This window comes from Pangasianodon hypophthalmus, chromosome 6, assembly GCF_027358585.1.
Source record: "Pangasianodon hypophthalmus isolate fPanHyp1 chromosome 6, fPanHyp1.pri, whole genome shotgun sequence".
NCBI lineage: Eukaryota > Metazoa > Chordata > Actinopteri > Siluriformes > Pangasiidae > Pangasianodon > Pangasianodon hypophthalmus.
The window spans coordinates 14,567,013-14,582,807 of NC_069715.1; the positions used below are offsets into that span (position 1 = coordinate 14,567,013).

At 39.3% G+C, this 15,795-nt stretch overlaps 1 protein-coding gene across 4 annotated transcripts in view; it reads right to left on the minus strand.

Annotated features, from left to right (window-relative positions):
* The window catches only part of cttnbp2 (cortactin binding protein 2), a 61,627-nt gene extending 46,742 nt beyond the window's left edge, over positions 1–14,885 (minus strand). The window contains exons 1-2 of one of the 4 annotated variants that reach the window (XR_008301885.1): positions 14,527–14,885; positions 10,040–10,147 (exon numbers count right to left, since the gene is read on the minus strand). Coding sequence is in view for 3 of the 4 variants with exons in the window: in XM_053234732.1 (XP_053090707.1) it covers positions 10,040–10,147; positions 14,527–14,607 (189 nt within the window). In the remaining variant the exon portion in view is untranslated. The remainder of the gene's footprint in view (positions 1–10,039; positions 10,148–14,526) is intronic. The other 3 variants (XM_053234732.1, XM_026927341.3, XM_026927342.3) reach the window with 3 other exon arrangements.
* Between the last annotated feature and the right edge of the window lie 910 nt (positions 14,886–15,795).

The window sequence follows — 15,795 nt, forward strand, 5'->3', positions numbered from 1 at the left end:
GTCAAGCAGTATAAAGCTTGTTCAAGGTTTGTTCAGATAGGAAAGGGGGTGAAATGTCCAAGGGAGAAACCTGAGACAGCAGACCCTCAGGGTGCAACTTTATCTTTCCCTGCCAAAGATTCCAGTCATGAGTCTCTGTCCATACATTCTGGACAATATGTATAGGAAAAGCTGACCTACAGATGAGAAACCTCTCTCATTTGCCAAATTTAAGAGATCACTTCGGTGCACTTGTGTATATGGGCAGAAAAGGAACAGAAGGAATGAAGGAAAAGGTGATTTCACTTCAATATCATGCCAAGAGAAAGACCAGCTGGAATATAGTCTATGCAGTAGACGTTGAGAAAGACACCACCTCAGGTTTGTGTAGAAGACTGTGCCAAACACCGATGGAAAATATATTTTGCTCCTGCTACAGCAAGAGTCCTCAGACATTTCCCTTGGTTAAGTAATGAGTAAGCCTTTTGTGTGCATGTGTGTCCTCAGTCCCTGACAAGGACCCTTTCAATTAGATCACACAGCTCGCTTTGTGAGCCAAAGACTTCGGCAGATCCTGTCGCTTAACCCATATGTGCACTGTGAATCTCACAGACTGACATAAAATGAGAGCAAAGGAATGTATATCAGCAAGAGTGACACATTATTGAAAAAGAAAGCAATATGTGAAACGTAGTGTAGGCTGCTTCATTATGCATTTGTTATGTGAATTTTACTTTTGCATTTTCAGGACATTTACTTAAGATCATAGATCATATTCCTAGTAAAGGGCCTTAGAATGCGTTGAGTAGTGGATAGGAAAACAGTCCAGGGATGTGTGCTGACTATCTGCAAAAATATAGTGGAAGTTGAAGTGGGCACATGGCCAGGACAAGGAAATGACAGGATGATGGAGCAGAGACCTTAGGGGGAAGAGGGAAGGCTCCAACCCAAGCAAGTCCCACAGTCCTTTGAGACCTCCTCCCACTCCATGATGCCATCTGTTATCCATTCTTCACAATACAGTCCCTGTCTTGAGCACTTATTACAGTGACCTGCTCTGCTAGAACTATACTGTTCCCAAATCACCAATACCACAGGGTAATCACTCTACCATTACAGCTTGAGCACCAGCACTGACCAAAGGATCAAGAAGCCATAAAACCAGCTTGAATATCAAGGTGTAGGATATCAATGCCAAGACTTTCCTGTGAGAAGGAGCTTTCAGCACAACTTTGCGATCAAAGACAGTCAATGGCACAGTTCCAGCAGTATCAGTAATTTTTGATTAAAATCAGAGCTCATCTAAAATCCACCAATAGGAGTATGGCATAGGATGATGCAAAACTCATGGGAAAACTACAAATAAGGTTTAATTAATTAATATAAAACCACATTAAATCTACCACACATGCTAATGGACAGATAAAATATCCTTATTACTTCAAGCTTAATGCGAAGGATGGGCATCCCATGTTGTCCTCTTTTACTCAGGCTTCTGAAATGTGTTTTGTCCAAGCATAACGTTGCTAATATTATAACGAGCTGTTTCTGTTTATTTTGCTGCACAAGCTCAGATCATGCTGGTTGATGACATAAGCAAAATGTAGTCATTTTCTTTAATCGCAGATCTATAATTAGAAAATCTTCCTTATACAATCTGGCATGGAGAACACATTATCTGTCTGTTATTGAATTCTGCCAAGATTTTATTGGGATCATCTCGTACAGTGTGATAATGATAGTGATAATCTTAAAAGACTGTTGTAACCGTACAGTCTAAAACTGAGGTCATGGCAAGTCGAAAAGTCAAGTGGTGAATCACTTTGTCCCACCATCTCATCATTCCTTCTGTTTGACTGTAAGTTTAGCAGCAACAGTGTGCTGCAAGAAGCACTTACATAAGCAAACATACTGGTATTTACAACAGCCCGTGCAAAGCACCATACCAAGCTTTAGAGAAAAACTACACATCTTGTCAAAGGCACTGCTCCTGCAAACAGTCTCAAATAGGGATAAAAAAAAAACAATCCACACAGAAGAACCAGTAAGCTCACCATGCATGCTTTAGAAAGATTAGCCATTGGCAAAGGTCTGCAAAAGCAAACTGTAGGTAATTGTGAATCTCTCTCTCTCTCACACACACACACTCACAACTAACCAATGCCCTACAGCTAGCCCCATAACTATCTGTTTGTTTTTTTTTCTTTAGAGAAAGAGTAATGCCAAAACCAAGTTCCCAACCCCCGGTATATGCACTCTCCAAGACTCCAGGGACAGTTTGTTTATAAAGAAAAATATATGGTTTAATTATTTGTCACTGCTTCACAAGTGGAATTATTATTTTTACAACAAACCATAGGAGGTAGACTGAGAAGGTTTCAGTGTATTTCCTGCATTAGAGCGACAGCCACTGCTGCAAGGCTAAAACTGGTCCTGGATAATGATGCTAGTGGCCTATTTTAATGACCCTCTCAAATGAACTACATTTCAGTGTGGCACACCATGGAGCATCTAGTCTTAAAAATCCGCCGTTCTGACATACCAGCTGCTCTACAGACACATACATAAATAGACTCAACACACAAGACACACAATACTTTAGTGCCGACACTTGATTTTCATCTCTCACAAGTTACAACATGATTTGTGTGATATCTGAAAATCAGGCACACCAAAAACTATAATTTCAATAAATTATGTTCATGTCCAGACCAAAACATAATGTCAGTGCCTCAAATTATATAGCTTAAATATAAGATGACCATGTACTCTTGAAGTTTTAAATGTGCATTAATACTAGGGTGGTGAGTTAATGCCTAAAATCATAATTACAGTTATTTTTCAATTACTTTTCACAATTATTCAGCCAGTTTGGGGAGATTCCATCTCATTTATCTCTGATCTCTATAGTATACTGAAACAAATAACCATTGTGTTTTTGCATATTTATCCTGAGTGTAGATATTCTAATCCACTTACACGTTTGTCATTTTATGAATAATCTTTGCCTACAGCAACATGAAAACAATAGAGAGCTGCACATATAGATGATGGGAACGGCTTAACTCACTGCATAATGCCATTTTGATTGTCTGAGGCTACAGAATGCAGTATTTACCCCCTTGTTCTAAAATGGATGCAATGGTGGGTTAAGTATCCTGTTACAAAATAAAATAGCAGTCTCCTTAGGTCATCTCTGTATTTACATAAGCAGACACTGTCAACAATCAGTAGCTGTCACACACATACCTAACATCCAACTCTCTCCCCTCAAAAACAGCTTACTTCTAAGTTTTTGCATCCAGTCCTGATAGCACAATAAATGACATCTGATGATCATTTTATACTGCTATACATGCCACACTACAATACCATTCCCTGCTCCTTTTAATGTAAAGGTCACAAAGCTCTGCAGAACCACTGGGCACAGACTTGTTGCTATGCTAACATGCTTGACAGAGCCGTGACAGAGCTAAACATAGTATACTGCTATTAATAGCTCAGGGAAGAATAATAGGCTAATGAAAACAAGACTGCAAATAACAGAGGTGCCGGCAAAATATAACCAGAGGTCCAGGACACCACGGCAATAAAACATGACTGCTGTGAGTGGTAACTCTTTTAATGACATGACACAAAATGAACAGGGGTGCTCATTACATTGATCGTGAGCGACCAGTCGATTGGGAGACAACCACTGGTCGATCTTCTTAATAGGTCAATGTAGAACCCTGGTGTGTGAGAGTGTGTTGGAAGACTCTGAAGACAGGTAGAATTTTTGTTGAGCTCCAGGCTCGTGTATATTCAGTCCCTGCTTTTCAGGGCACTTTCAAATACTCAAACCCAAAACAACTCGACCGAAACGGGTCCATCCCGGACTTGCAGTTTTCACTCCGTCAAGTTCAAATTCACGCTTCACAGCATGTGGGTGTGTGTGCATGCGTTCATGCCTGTCTCGCAAGCTCCGCCAACTATATCACACTGTCTCTCTTTCTCTGGTTACGGCAGTTACTGAACGCACAAAGAGACACAAATAAGCAGACAGGTGGTAATAAGACACAGGTGAGAATCATCACGCATTACCTGCCAGGTCGACCCACCTCCTCTCCGTCCACTGCTGACGCTCTACCATGCCCCCCAATGCTTTATATTACTGTTGTGATTTCTCTGAATGAAAGTTGATTGCATAACATTATTTGAATAAAAACATATCTCTCAAAATAATTTATCAAACTCCAAATTTAGAGTGCACATGCATATTTTACATATCTTACCATAATAATAACATGGTCTTCCTTTAAAAGGTAGGCATGCATTAAATTACTGCAGACTTACATATATTACTCACTAGCTATGAATAGTGATCACATTTCCTTCAAGTACTTTGGATTTAGCTGGTTGATATGCACCTAAATGGCTAAAGCTCTGTTCTCTTGTGCACACATTCTGACACCTCAGTATGCAAATATCACTGGATTATGGCAAAGAGGCATGTGCTGAAGAAAGCTAGCAGATATGGCTATAGCATAACTGGATTCTTAGCAGTAATCAGTTGTAACAAGAGAAAGCTAGTTCTGCAGACTGGAAAATAAAGCCAACTGCTTACTTTTTTCCCTCGTTCTCTAAATGCATTCTAGACCGCCTATAGGTAAGTAACATCACCATGGAAACTGAACAAAACTGATTCGTATCTGAACTGATTATATTATCGAGGTTATTTAATTAATTTCTTTACTGTAAGGACTAATTCTGCTGTAAAATCATCACTATTTATTATGTTTATATAACAGCAGTAACAAGTAACAGGGTGATTTATTTGAATTTGCTTATAGTTTGACTTCTTTAGACCTTTTTTGTTTTTTAGGGTAGGACAAATGCCCTATGCAAACCCCCACCAGATATAGTAAATCACATAACATAGTGCAATGTGTAACACTGCACAATATGCACAGCACTAATGCTACAATCGTGTTTCAGATAAGTTGGGACAGTGTGTATTCACTGTCACCAAAGACATTTCTTGGTACCGTTCCAAAGCACTGTCTGGGATTTTCAGCTTTATCAGTGTGCATGGAAATTTTAGGGCTAAGTCAAGAACCAATTTTTTGTTCTTCTATCAAAGGACAGCCAAGTAAGCCAGGTTCTTCAGAGCTTGAGTCTGGCTGCATCCACAGTGAGTTGGGACCACGACTCTTCCCACGGCCATGCAAAGAGAACAAAGAAGCCTCTATAGTATCATGCAGCAACACAAGATGAAGTATAGTGCAATGCACTCTGGGCTGTAGACTGCAGAACACTGTCAGCAGCGTTGTTTTTAACTTCACTCTCTGCTAATATTGGGACACTATCTCCTCAGATTATTTTCCTTCCACTGAAAGTAGGATGACTTCATTTATGAGGTGTTAACATAGAGCTAGGCAATGTGGACAAAAACATTATCACTATAAATTTTTTTATATTGGTTGCCTGGAAATCTAATTGACTTGGCTAATAATTGGTAAATGACTTAACGTAATAATGTATGCTGAGCTACTTACCTAGTTAAGTGCATTAATACAGGGTTTTTTTTTCCTGTCTGTTCCATGTTTGTCAGTGTCAGTGTAGTGGTGTGTCTCTTGTCTTCCCGGAGAACCGGAGAACACGCGAAACACATAAACAATAAAATATTGATTTCCTTCAAAAAATTTGTTTGGGTAAAACCGTAAGACTGATTAATTCTCAGAGATTCCACAACATTTGATTAAGTGTAGTTGAATCTCTGAGAATTAATCGGTGTTAAGGATGAACGAATATTAGAGTATTTACTATGCTGAAACTAACTTGGCTGAAATTAATATGAGTTGCTGAGTCTTGTCTGACTATAGTGCTTTCTGGTTCTCAATTGTCAGTCTCACTAATAATTAGAATCTCACTTAAAATGTCAGTCACTCACTTTAGTCAAAGTGATTTCCAGTCAGGCATCTTATTGAAAATACTACTGTTATTTTTAAGGCTTTTATGATTCAGGGCAGTGGCTGACATGCTATGGAGGCAGAGCCATATCTAAACTAAAGGGTAATACTATATATAAAAAAGAAAGAGAGAGAGATAAAGATATAGGCAGATAAACTAACAAAAAAACACTTCCCCTCATCTACTTTCTGAGTGAGTAGCAGCCTGAGGTTCTGCTTTTTGACACTGCGCTGTTCACCATGGTGCTGCATGCTGTCAGGTAAGCCAGTCTGAAGAGGCTGTTTTAAAGCAGAAAAATGACAAATGGGATGAAGGGAAAAGAAGTAGAGGGAAAATGAGTTGAGCAAAGTGCACTAAGAGCTCTGATATGCAGTGCACAGTCAGCAGGACCCCTGTTCTCACTAATAGCCTGAGCCTGCAAAATATATACCACTCCTGGATGTTCAATGGCTGACATAACATACTCAATTCATCTACACCTACAACAAAAATGTCTTGGCCTGAGTGGTTTAAATGATGAATATTGAGATGCAAACAGTGAGACAATATTCCCACAATATGTCCCACTGTGTAAAAGTAAAACAGTCACTTTTACAATAATGCAAAGCACAAGCAAGGTCTAGCATCCTTTTAGCTTAAACCTGACACACGAAAATAAAAATAGCCATGCATAGCTCAAGAGCTAAATATGTCTGCTTGTACTCTCTCTCTCTCCTGCTGTAACACATATACATGCACGCAGCATTTATTTCGGAGCCTGCTGCCAGTTTGGCCTAGTGATGGCCCTGCCACCAGGTCACGTGGTAGTCGCAGTGAACACATTCATGGCATGCTGAACGGCTCCATCTGAACAGAGTAACAGCTGCACAGCAACACTGGTGCCTTGTTACTGATGAGCCATCAAAGAAACGGACAGGAAATGACCAAAAGGCTGAATCCGATTCATGTTCAAGCTTCCTCCTGCACGTTCACAAAGACCTTAATTATTGACGTAAGCTTTTTTAAAAGTAATTTAAAAATTGTCACAAAGCTTTAGCAAACCTAAACATCAACTTTTCATTTTTGTGAAAGGTGCTATAAAAATAATATTACATGACTTGATATATGCAAAAGCAAGCTGATTATTCAGTCATGATACACTAAGCTGATACTGAGTATCAGTATTGAGGCCGATACTGGCCTGAAATGCTGTACTGGTAGCGAATTGGATGTGACATATTTATCGACCCAATCCACAGATTTATTTTACGCTGTGAACATGAGTCATGTAGACTGGAACATCACAGATTTTGCACCTGAACACAGAACACAAACTGTGTTCAAGAATGTTTCCATCATGACTCTGATGCTCTGTGGAAGCTGGTCAACCTGCTTCTATTGTACCATTCAAATTACTATAGTTTAAGCTAGGTAGCAACAAACTCCTATATTTTGTCTCTATTGGCTTTTTTTTCAGCTGCCAACACATGCAATGAAGGATGAGGTTAAAGAAACTTGTTTTGTTAGTACATTCAATACTGTCCACTTCACATGACTACATTCAGATCACTAAGCAAAGGCCACAAAAATAGTGCCCTATTATTTTCATGTGACCTACACTTATTAACATTGACTGCCTCTGAAACCAAGCATGAAAATGTCATCAAGCATGTGACTCAGCGCCAATTTGTTTCATCTGCTGATGAAAAGTGATACAACAGTCAGTTCGCTAATTAATCACACAGTTGAGGACCTCTTAATAATGCATGGAGCGGCCGCTTTGATCCACGAAACTCCAATTTTCCATAAAATTCCCCAACTAATAGACTCGTTGGATTTATCCAGCTTTATATTCTCCCTACTTATTCTGGCCCATTTCCCCCATTAGAAAGAACAAATGGTACTTTCAGCTTATGATTCCTATGATGGAGGAAAGTGGGATGAAGGACAACAGAGAATTACAGAAATGGAATATCCACAGGGAAGAGCTGACTGGGGAACACTGGGAGCCAAGGGAACAAACAGAGGGAGTGCAATGAAAGGCATTACAGAGAAAAGAGGCAATGAAAGAGGGAACACAGAGTGCAGGAGAAAATAAAATTGACAGCTGCCCTGTTATGCTTAAATATGAAGAAAATTATATCTATAGGCCATCTTACAAACATAACCATTTTGAGACACGCTGTACTAGAACACTCAAAAATAGTGTCATTTCTGACCTTGATGTTGGAAATGTTGCAAGTAGCTTGACTTTTCATTCCACAGCAAGACACTGGATGCAAACATGAACACTGGACCGTAACTATTCTGGGGAGATTTGAGGTTTTTCATAGCTCTTTCTCTACTATTTCCCATCATTCTATCTTACCACTTTAGGAACATTGCCTTAACATACCAAATCTAACAAGCTTGTCATCTTACTGTTCAAGCATGCATACACACATACAGTACGTACATAAACAAGGTACAAAACCATACATTACTAACCAAATTTAGACATATTTGGTTATCTAATAGATTAGCAAAGACTGCAAATTTGGTCTAGTTTAATATACCTTTTGCACTATTAACCCATTTTCACTCATTCACTCATATCTTAGCATATAGTTCAACAGACTAGCATTTCAGACAATCAGGACTGGCAATGACAAGGTCAACACAACAGACTGTTTTTAATGTGATTTTATCTGGATTGTGTCTGGACCGTATCTGGACTGTATCTCTATGCACCTTAATGCACTCTTTGGCAAAGCCGGCATCAAAGCAGACTAAAAATCAGTCTCTTACCCAAAACCCAATATGATTGTTAGCAAGGACTGATCATGTCACATAGGATGCAGCAGCATTAAAGCCATCAACAGAGAAAGTGTCTTATGTGCAGGCAGGTTTAGTGACTGTTCACATTCAGTAACCGTAGTTCAATTCTAACCATCAAATTCCCACTGAAAGCTCACTGGCCAAGGGAAGCCATGTTGTTTAAGTAATCAATTCATCATTACTGCCAAGATACATAGAACGGTAAAGAGACCATAGGTGAATACAACTTATCAGCTTTTGTAACGGTACCTGGTGTATAATATCTGCTGAGATCTGACTGGCTGAAGGCAGGCATGTTTCAGCTTAAAATGTCTGTTTGCACCTAATCACCCCTCCAACCTTTGCAGACATCCTCAGAACCTTGTACTGAACAAGTCTTTCATGTTCGGTTCAAATCCATATAACCAATCATGAATTATAGCTGTGAGTAAACCAGCTCTGCCTTCTTAGAACTGATTGATGTATGGTGACCATACTGTTTACAAAATGATTTTGATCACACTCTACTGAGTGTGAAGATAGACTAAAAATCCTAGGACTAGTTTGAAAATGTATGTTTCACATATTATGCAAATTATCACAAATTTTGAGCAAAAAAGAACCTAAAAAAATACTTTTCACTGTACACGTTATTTTCCAAGAGATATGTTTGTTTGTGTATCTACAAAAATGAATAGACAGTAGTGGGTCCGTACCCAAACCTACCATTCAAGTTTCATACTACTGCTCAATGTTAACCCTGTCAAATGCCTGCTGAAAGCTGATTGGCTGATGGTGGCCATCTTTTCTAAGTAATTAGGTCATCATCAAAAATCCACTTACAGATTAGCACATAGATGCAGCATACCAAATTTCAGCTCAGTTGGATTCCTGAGAAACAGTTATCTGGCTTTAGCTCCACCCCTATGTATGATCATGCCCCAACCTTTGCATATGACCTCAGAATTTTGTCCTGTATGTGGCTTTCTTGCCAAGGTTCGTGCAAGAAAATCCATGCAAGAAATCAGTATGAGTAACAGCAATGAGTTACTGCTGTTTGAGTAAATTAGGTTCTGCCTCATTAGAATTGACTGACATGCGGCAGCCATATTGCTTACAAATGTAACATGTTTTTGATAATTAAGAAAGAAAGAAAGAAAGAAAGAAAGAAAAATCCTAACAATTATAATAGGGTTCCAGCACCTTCAGTGCTTGGACTGCTTAAAAAATAAATAAATAAAAAATAACAAAAATTTAAAAATCACCAATTGTCAGCAAGTGTGTGTATACTGGAATACTGGGTGTTTTGTATATCAGGCAAAAAGTCACTTACCCTAAGAGCCTCAATGACCAGGTCTCTGGCCTCCAGCTCTCCCTCCATGATGCTCAGGAGGGTGAGGAGCTCTGGCTTGCTCAGGTTGTCCATGTTCAGCTCACATTTCTGAAACATACAGACACAGAAATGTGGGCACTTCAGCAAGTTTTGGACAGCCGCTAAGATTCTCGATGGTGATGTGTTAGTGCTGCGTGGTCAGAGCAGAGACAGCTGACAATTACAGACTTTTACAGAATGAAATACAACAAAGGCATTACAACCTCAACTTTGAGTAGAATTGTAAAAAGACAACCATTACTTAAAGGTGAAGAGAGCAGATTCACACTGCCTAAAGCTGTATAGTGATTAATTCAACCACAAGCCAATGCTTTCAAAGACAACCTCCTTCTCCTGCATATCACTCTTTAGCCTGCTGATAGCGCTTTCAGGAGAAGTTACAGGTTTCTAAATAAGCTAATTAGAAGATGCTTTCATCAGATTTTTTTTTTGTCATTGCAGAGTGGAAGCATAATTGTGCCCCAAACAGTCTTTGAGTGACAGAATAATCTATCGGCTATAGTGCAACATCCTTTTTCAGTTCAGTTCAATGTGCTTTCTTGGCATGACAATGTTACATTCATGTTTCCGATGCTTGTGTTGAGTGAGTAAACAAAGTAAAGACATCATATTACATCACCGCAAGCTTAATTTTTTTTTGGCTAATGCCAGTGTGTTGCAGTTTTTGTTGAACACAAGCCAATTTTTTTTTTAGTTTGCATTCTGTTGCTATTTTCATGGTCATAAATTAATGCTGCACTGACATGGGTGGAACGCAAAAGGGGTATGATATTCAAATTCCACCAAGACCCTCTCTTAGCACGGATGCAGGGATGATAATAATAAGATATTTAATAGTGTTTATAGTGGGAAACCAGTGGACAAACTGCGATCTGGTGAACTATATGCCATTATTGTAGATCGTGGCATTCAGAATAAAAATGTGTGCACTTGTATCCAAGTCTCTATGTTTGTGATGCTACTAAAATATCAACATAAAATATAGTGAAGATGGAAAATTTATTTGCTGTAAGTTTTGCCAGTCAGTTGGTTATTTCTACCACTAAAAATCAATATACAGTAAAATCTCTAAGTGAAATCTAATTGTGCGTCTTTACAAAAACTGTCTCGTTGTGCTTCACTGCATACACTCGGTTCTTAAAGAGAAGGAGAGTTGCTGATTTGATCTCAGCAGCACACCTAACCACACCACATGTAATGTATTCATTTAACCCCAGCCCCTGTTTTTCCATCTGCACTGCCCTGCACCACGTACTATCAAAAATACAAAACACGCCAGTCTTGTTTCTGTATATGCATTATGATCACAAAAACAAAATAAAAAATGGCTATATTTCCTGATACAGTATTGCTTACCTAAATTCAGTGAATGAATATGAATTACTGTGTACATTACATTGTATTGCATATTCATTTTATCTAATACCACTACTGCTGTTAATGTCATTTTTTTCACTGAAGAGATGTCTTACTCCTCATTGGAAAAAGTCATTTTGCCTGCTATATTTTAATTTAATAGGGTCAACACTTTAGGCTGTTCATTTCCAAATATATTACATAAACAAAATCAACAGCTGCAAGAACAAAATGGCAGTTACTAGTTTATAGCAGCAGGCAGTTAATATTTAATATACTGCAACCTGTTCTGATTTTACATGTACACTGATTTGGAACCTGCATTCATCATATAAAACTGACATAAAATGTACTATAACTTGCTGAATATTCGGTGAGCCCTTCTAAAAGCAGAGAAAGAGTCTTGACCCTTTTCATTGTCCTTAACCCTTTCATTACATATGACATAAAACAGTCCTAAAACATACAATCAATAAGCTTTCTGCCTGCAAATAGCATTTTCTAGCCTGGTGCTCTGGGAATATTACTGTGTTCCAGGAAAACGACTGAGTCGGTGCCTTTAAACAGGACTTACTGGCAATCTAGTGTGCGTGGGGGTAGGAACAATCAAATGTTTTTGACTTGAAGGTTTGTTACTTGAACAGTGATATCATAAGCTGTAGGGAATGAAAGCTATGTTGACACCTGAATAAATAGTGCATAGTCTTTTACTTTAGAAGTATAATGTTTGTGCAGACATGACTGCAGCAGGATATGTTTAAGATCACTATAGTCTGGTAGCTTTTGTCACTCAGTATAGCTGAGAACCACCTACACTGACAGGAAGAGGCCATTTGAATTGACATTAAAAATGATCAACCATAGGCCATTGTTTTATTGTGTAACACATAGAGAGAAGCAATTATGAACATAGTGCTACCAAAGCCCACCCATAGACAACAAGCTGTAGTTGTTTCCCAGCCTGACTGGAAAAATGGGACCAGAAGGGATGTGCACAGGTACAGCCTCAATCAAATTCATTCAAATTATCCCACACTCATATTCTTTTCCATTGTGATCACATTTTAAAGACTAAGGACTTAACTAAATTTAGATAAATACATGTCTGTAGTAATTAATTTCTTGCTTAAAGTCACCTAAATACCAACCACATTTTTCTATATTAAATAATAATTACTGGCATGGCAAATCTACAAAAAAGGTCCAACAAAAGAGGCACAGAATCCTGCCTACAGTTTTATCCCATTAGGAAAAGGTTTTATAAATATGAAAATTGAAAATGCCCCAACACCTACACACATATACCCCCTTCCCCTGCTAAACAGGTGCTAAATGATGATAGGCTCTAACAGATATGTGTGCTCACTCAAATTTTCATCTTCCATGAAAAGATTTAATCGTAAAAACAAGATTTATAAACATTTCTGGTGACTAAGTTTTAATGTTCATGAAAATATCCTTTTTTAGCTTTAATTAAGTTGTCAGCAAACTACATTCTGTCAGAACTCTTTCTCTAACCAGATGGAACACCCACCCAGCATGTTCTTGTCAAAAGATACTCCTTCTGTGAATCAGATCCTACTGAGAATAAACAAAAGAAGTTCCTGCGTGGGCACAGAGAATAAATGACTTCAAATACACACACGCAGTACTGCCATACCCTTGCAAGCCCTTGAGAGGAGCTGGGATGAACCCACGAAACAGAGATTTATGGCTGACACAGCGCAACCAAGGGATAGCGGTATAGCCAGAGCACCTGTTCTGTCTAACGGTACACGTAAACGAGCCTCTGGCTGTTAAAACAGCTCAGATTGGCTGTATGACATGCTACTATGTCAGCTGAGTCACTGAAATTCAGACCAATTTAGAAACATCTCCAGTGAACATACCCCAACAAGCCCACCACCCCCACCCTCCTCGTCTATTCTCTTCTCGGCCCTGCTCACGGCCTTCCTTGATTTCTTTTACCTATTCGTTACCATATATCTAAACACATACAGAGTTTAACACACTGTAATTGCAAATCTATTGAAAGATGCAACCGTGTCACTGTCAATGGTATCCTGAATGACAAGTCAGGAAAACGGCGTTTATGTTAACGTCGAATTAAATAACAAGGTGATCAAGTGTATAGACAGACCCTAATGAATATTATGGATGAATCTGTATAATCTGAAGACAAAATTAATCAGTATTTACACAGGCTCCTTTGCTGTTCTCTTGGGGCCAAGACCCATTTTCATAAGAGCTGATCAGCAGGATTATGGCATGCAGGTTGATCATTTTTTGAACTGAATGCCAACAAAATTCCAGTAGGTTAATGATCAGAAGGTCTGTAATCAAAATTTGTATGGATTACATGGATATCAAGCAAAAATCATTCACTCCAAGGTAAAGGCCTACTGATGGCTACATATCTCTAAATATAGGTCATAGTTTGCAAAGATGACAAGCAGGTTATTGACCTTAATATAATTCTACTGGAACTAACACATTGTCATGTTAATTTATTCTAATTCATCCTTGACGAGCAACAGTTCATTCTGTCATTATTCATTATATCATGTCAAAAATATTTTCATCCTTCAAAGACAATCATAAACCGTGACCAAGCTACTTCGAGATGCTGACGTAAAAAAAAATGCAATTGTGACTAATCTATTAATGGGAAGACGATGGAAAAAGCCCTTCAAGCTTCATTATGACTGTAAAAATAAATAAATAAAAAAAATCACTGCGCCGCTGTCTACTGAGGATAACGTTACACTGTGGCTTTGAGTGAGCTTTTCTTATTTAAAAAAAAATAATAACAATAATGTGTTATAACCTACAAAACAGTGCAACATAGTCACAGTATCATTCAAGGACGTGAAGTGTTTATTTTGATACTGGAACAAGCGACAGCTCTTATTCAGACCAGCAGTCAACCCATAGGCTCACTAGGATTCTGGAGGAGTTGAGCAATAGCGCGGTGATAAATATGCAAAACAATCTCTTATTTGAAGCCCATTCTTGCACGTGCATGCTTATTATTGAGGAGAAAAGCGTGAAGTGCGCGCGTGCTCTCTCACCGTCTCGACGCTTCCATGGCCAGCGGTTAGCAGTGTTTGCAGCGGAGGCGGCTGCTCCCCTTTCGCTCCTTCCGACGCCATGTTCTTCTCTCTGTAGCGGTCCGTTGGAGTGAGCGCGCCACACACACCGTCAACACACGCATCCGGCACGGATTTAACCACAAGCGAATCGCTCACGGAGGAAAAAAAAAACGAAACACGGTTCGTATTCACACGAAAGGGAAACGGGTGGTCAATACAGGCCAGACAGTTTCAGGAACAGGTCGCGGTTTTCAGCGTAGGCGTGAAGCGAGCCGTATTCCAGCTGCTAGTTGTTTCTATGTGTGTGTGCGCGTGTGTGTGTGCGCGCGCGCTGAACCTGACAGAGCTCTACACACCGGGGGGAGTGACGTGAGCGCGCGCCATTCTGGGCGGGCCTTTTTGAACCTGTCACTCGCCGACATTTTTATGTCATGCAGCCTTACTGTGGCTTAAGATGACTGGTTTTATATCAGAGACCACACAGTGAGAGCAGTGGTACACCACAGAGTCACTACATTGTCTAGGGTTTAGCATCAAGCACACACAGCTAGCCTTGCCACCTCATCTCTGACCTCAAATCACATCCTGTATAGTGCCTTGTACAATCCAACCCCTTCAACTTTCACACATTTGGTAGTGTTACCACCTGGAACTGACAGGATTTTTTTGGAGGGGGGATTATATGCCATAAATCAACACAAAATAGCCTATAATATTGAAATGTGGGAAATGATCAATATGCACTCACTGGCTAGTTTAATAGGAATACATATACACCTGGTCCTTCATGCAATTATCCATTAAGCAGCCAATCAGGTGACGGCAACACAATGCATAAAATCATGCAGATACAGGTCAAGAGTTTCATTTAATGTTCATCAAAATGGGAAAAATATGATCTCAGTGACTTTGACTGGGACTATGTCTTTGGTTGTTGGTGCCAGATGGGCTAGTTTGAGTATTTCAGGTAACTCATCTCCAAAAAAAGTGGGCACATACCCACAACCGGTTAGTTAAAGATGGGAGAAATATCCCCTGGTCTTTTTCCAGTCTTCAGATGTCCAGTTTTGGTTAGCTTGTGACCACTGTAGCTTCAGATTCCTGTTCTTGGCTGACAGGAGTGGTCTTCTGCTGTTGTAGCCCATCTGCCTCAAGGTTCAATATGTGTGTTCTGAGATGCTTTTCTGCACACCATGGTTGTAGAGAGTAGTTATTTGAGTTACTGTATCCATTCTGTCAGCTCAAACT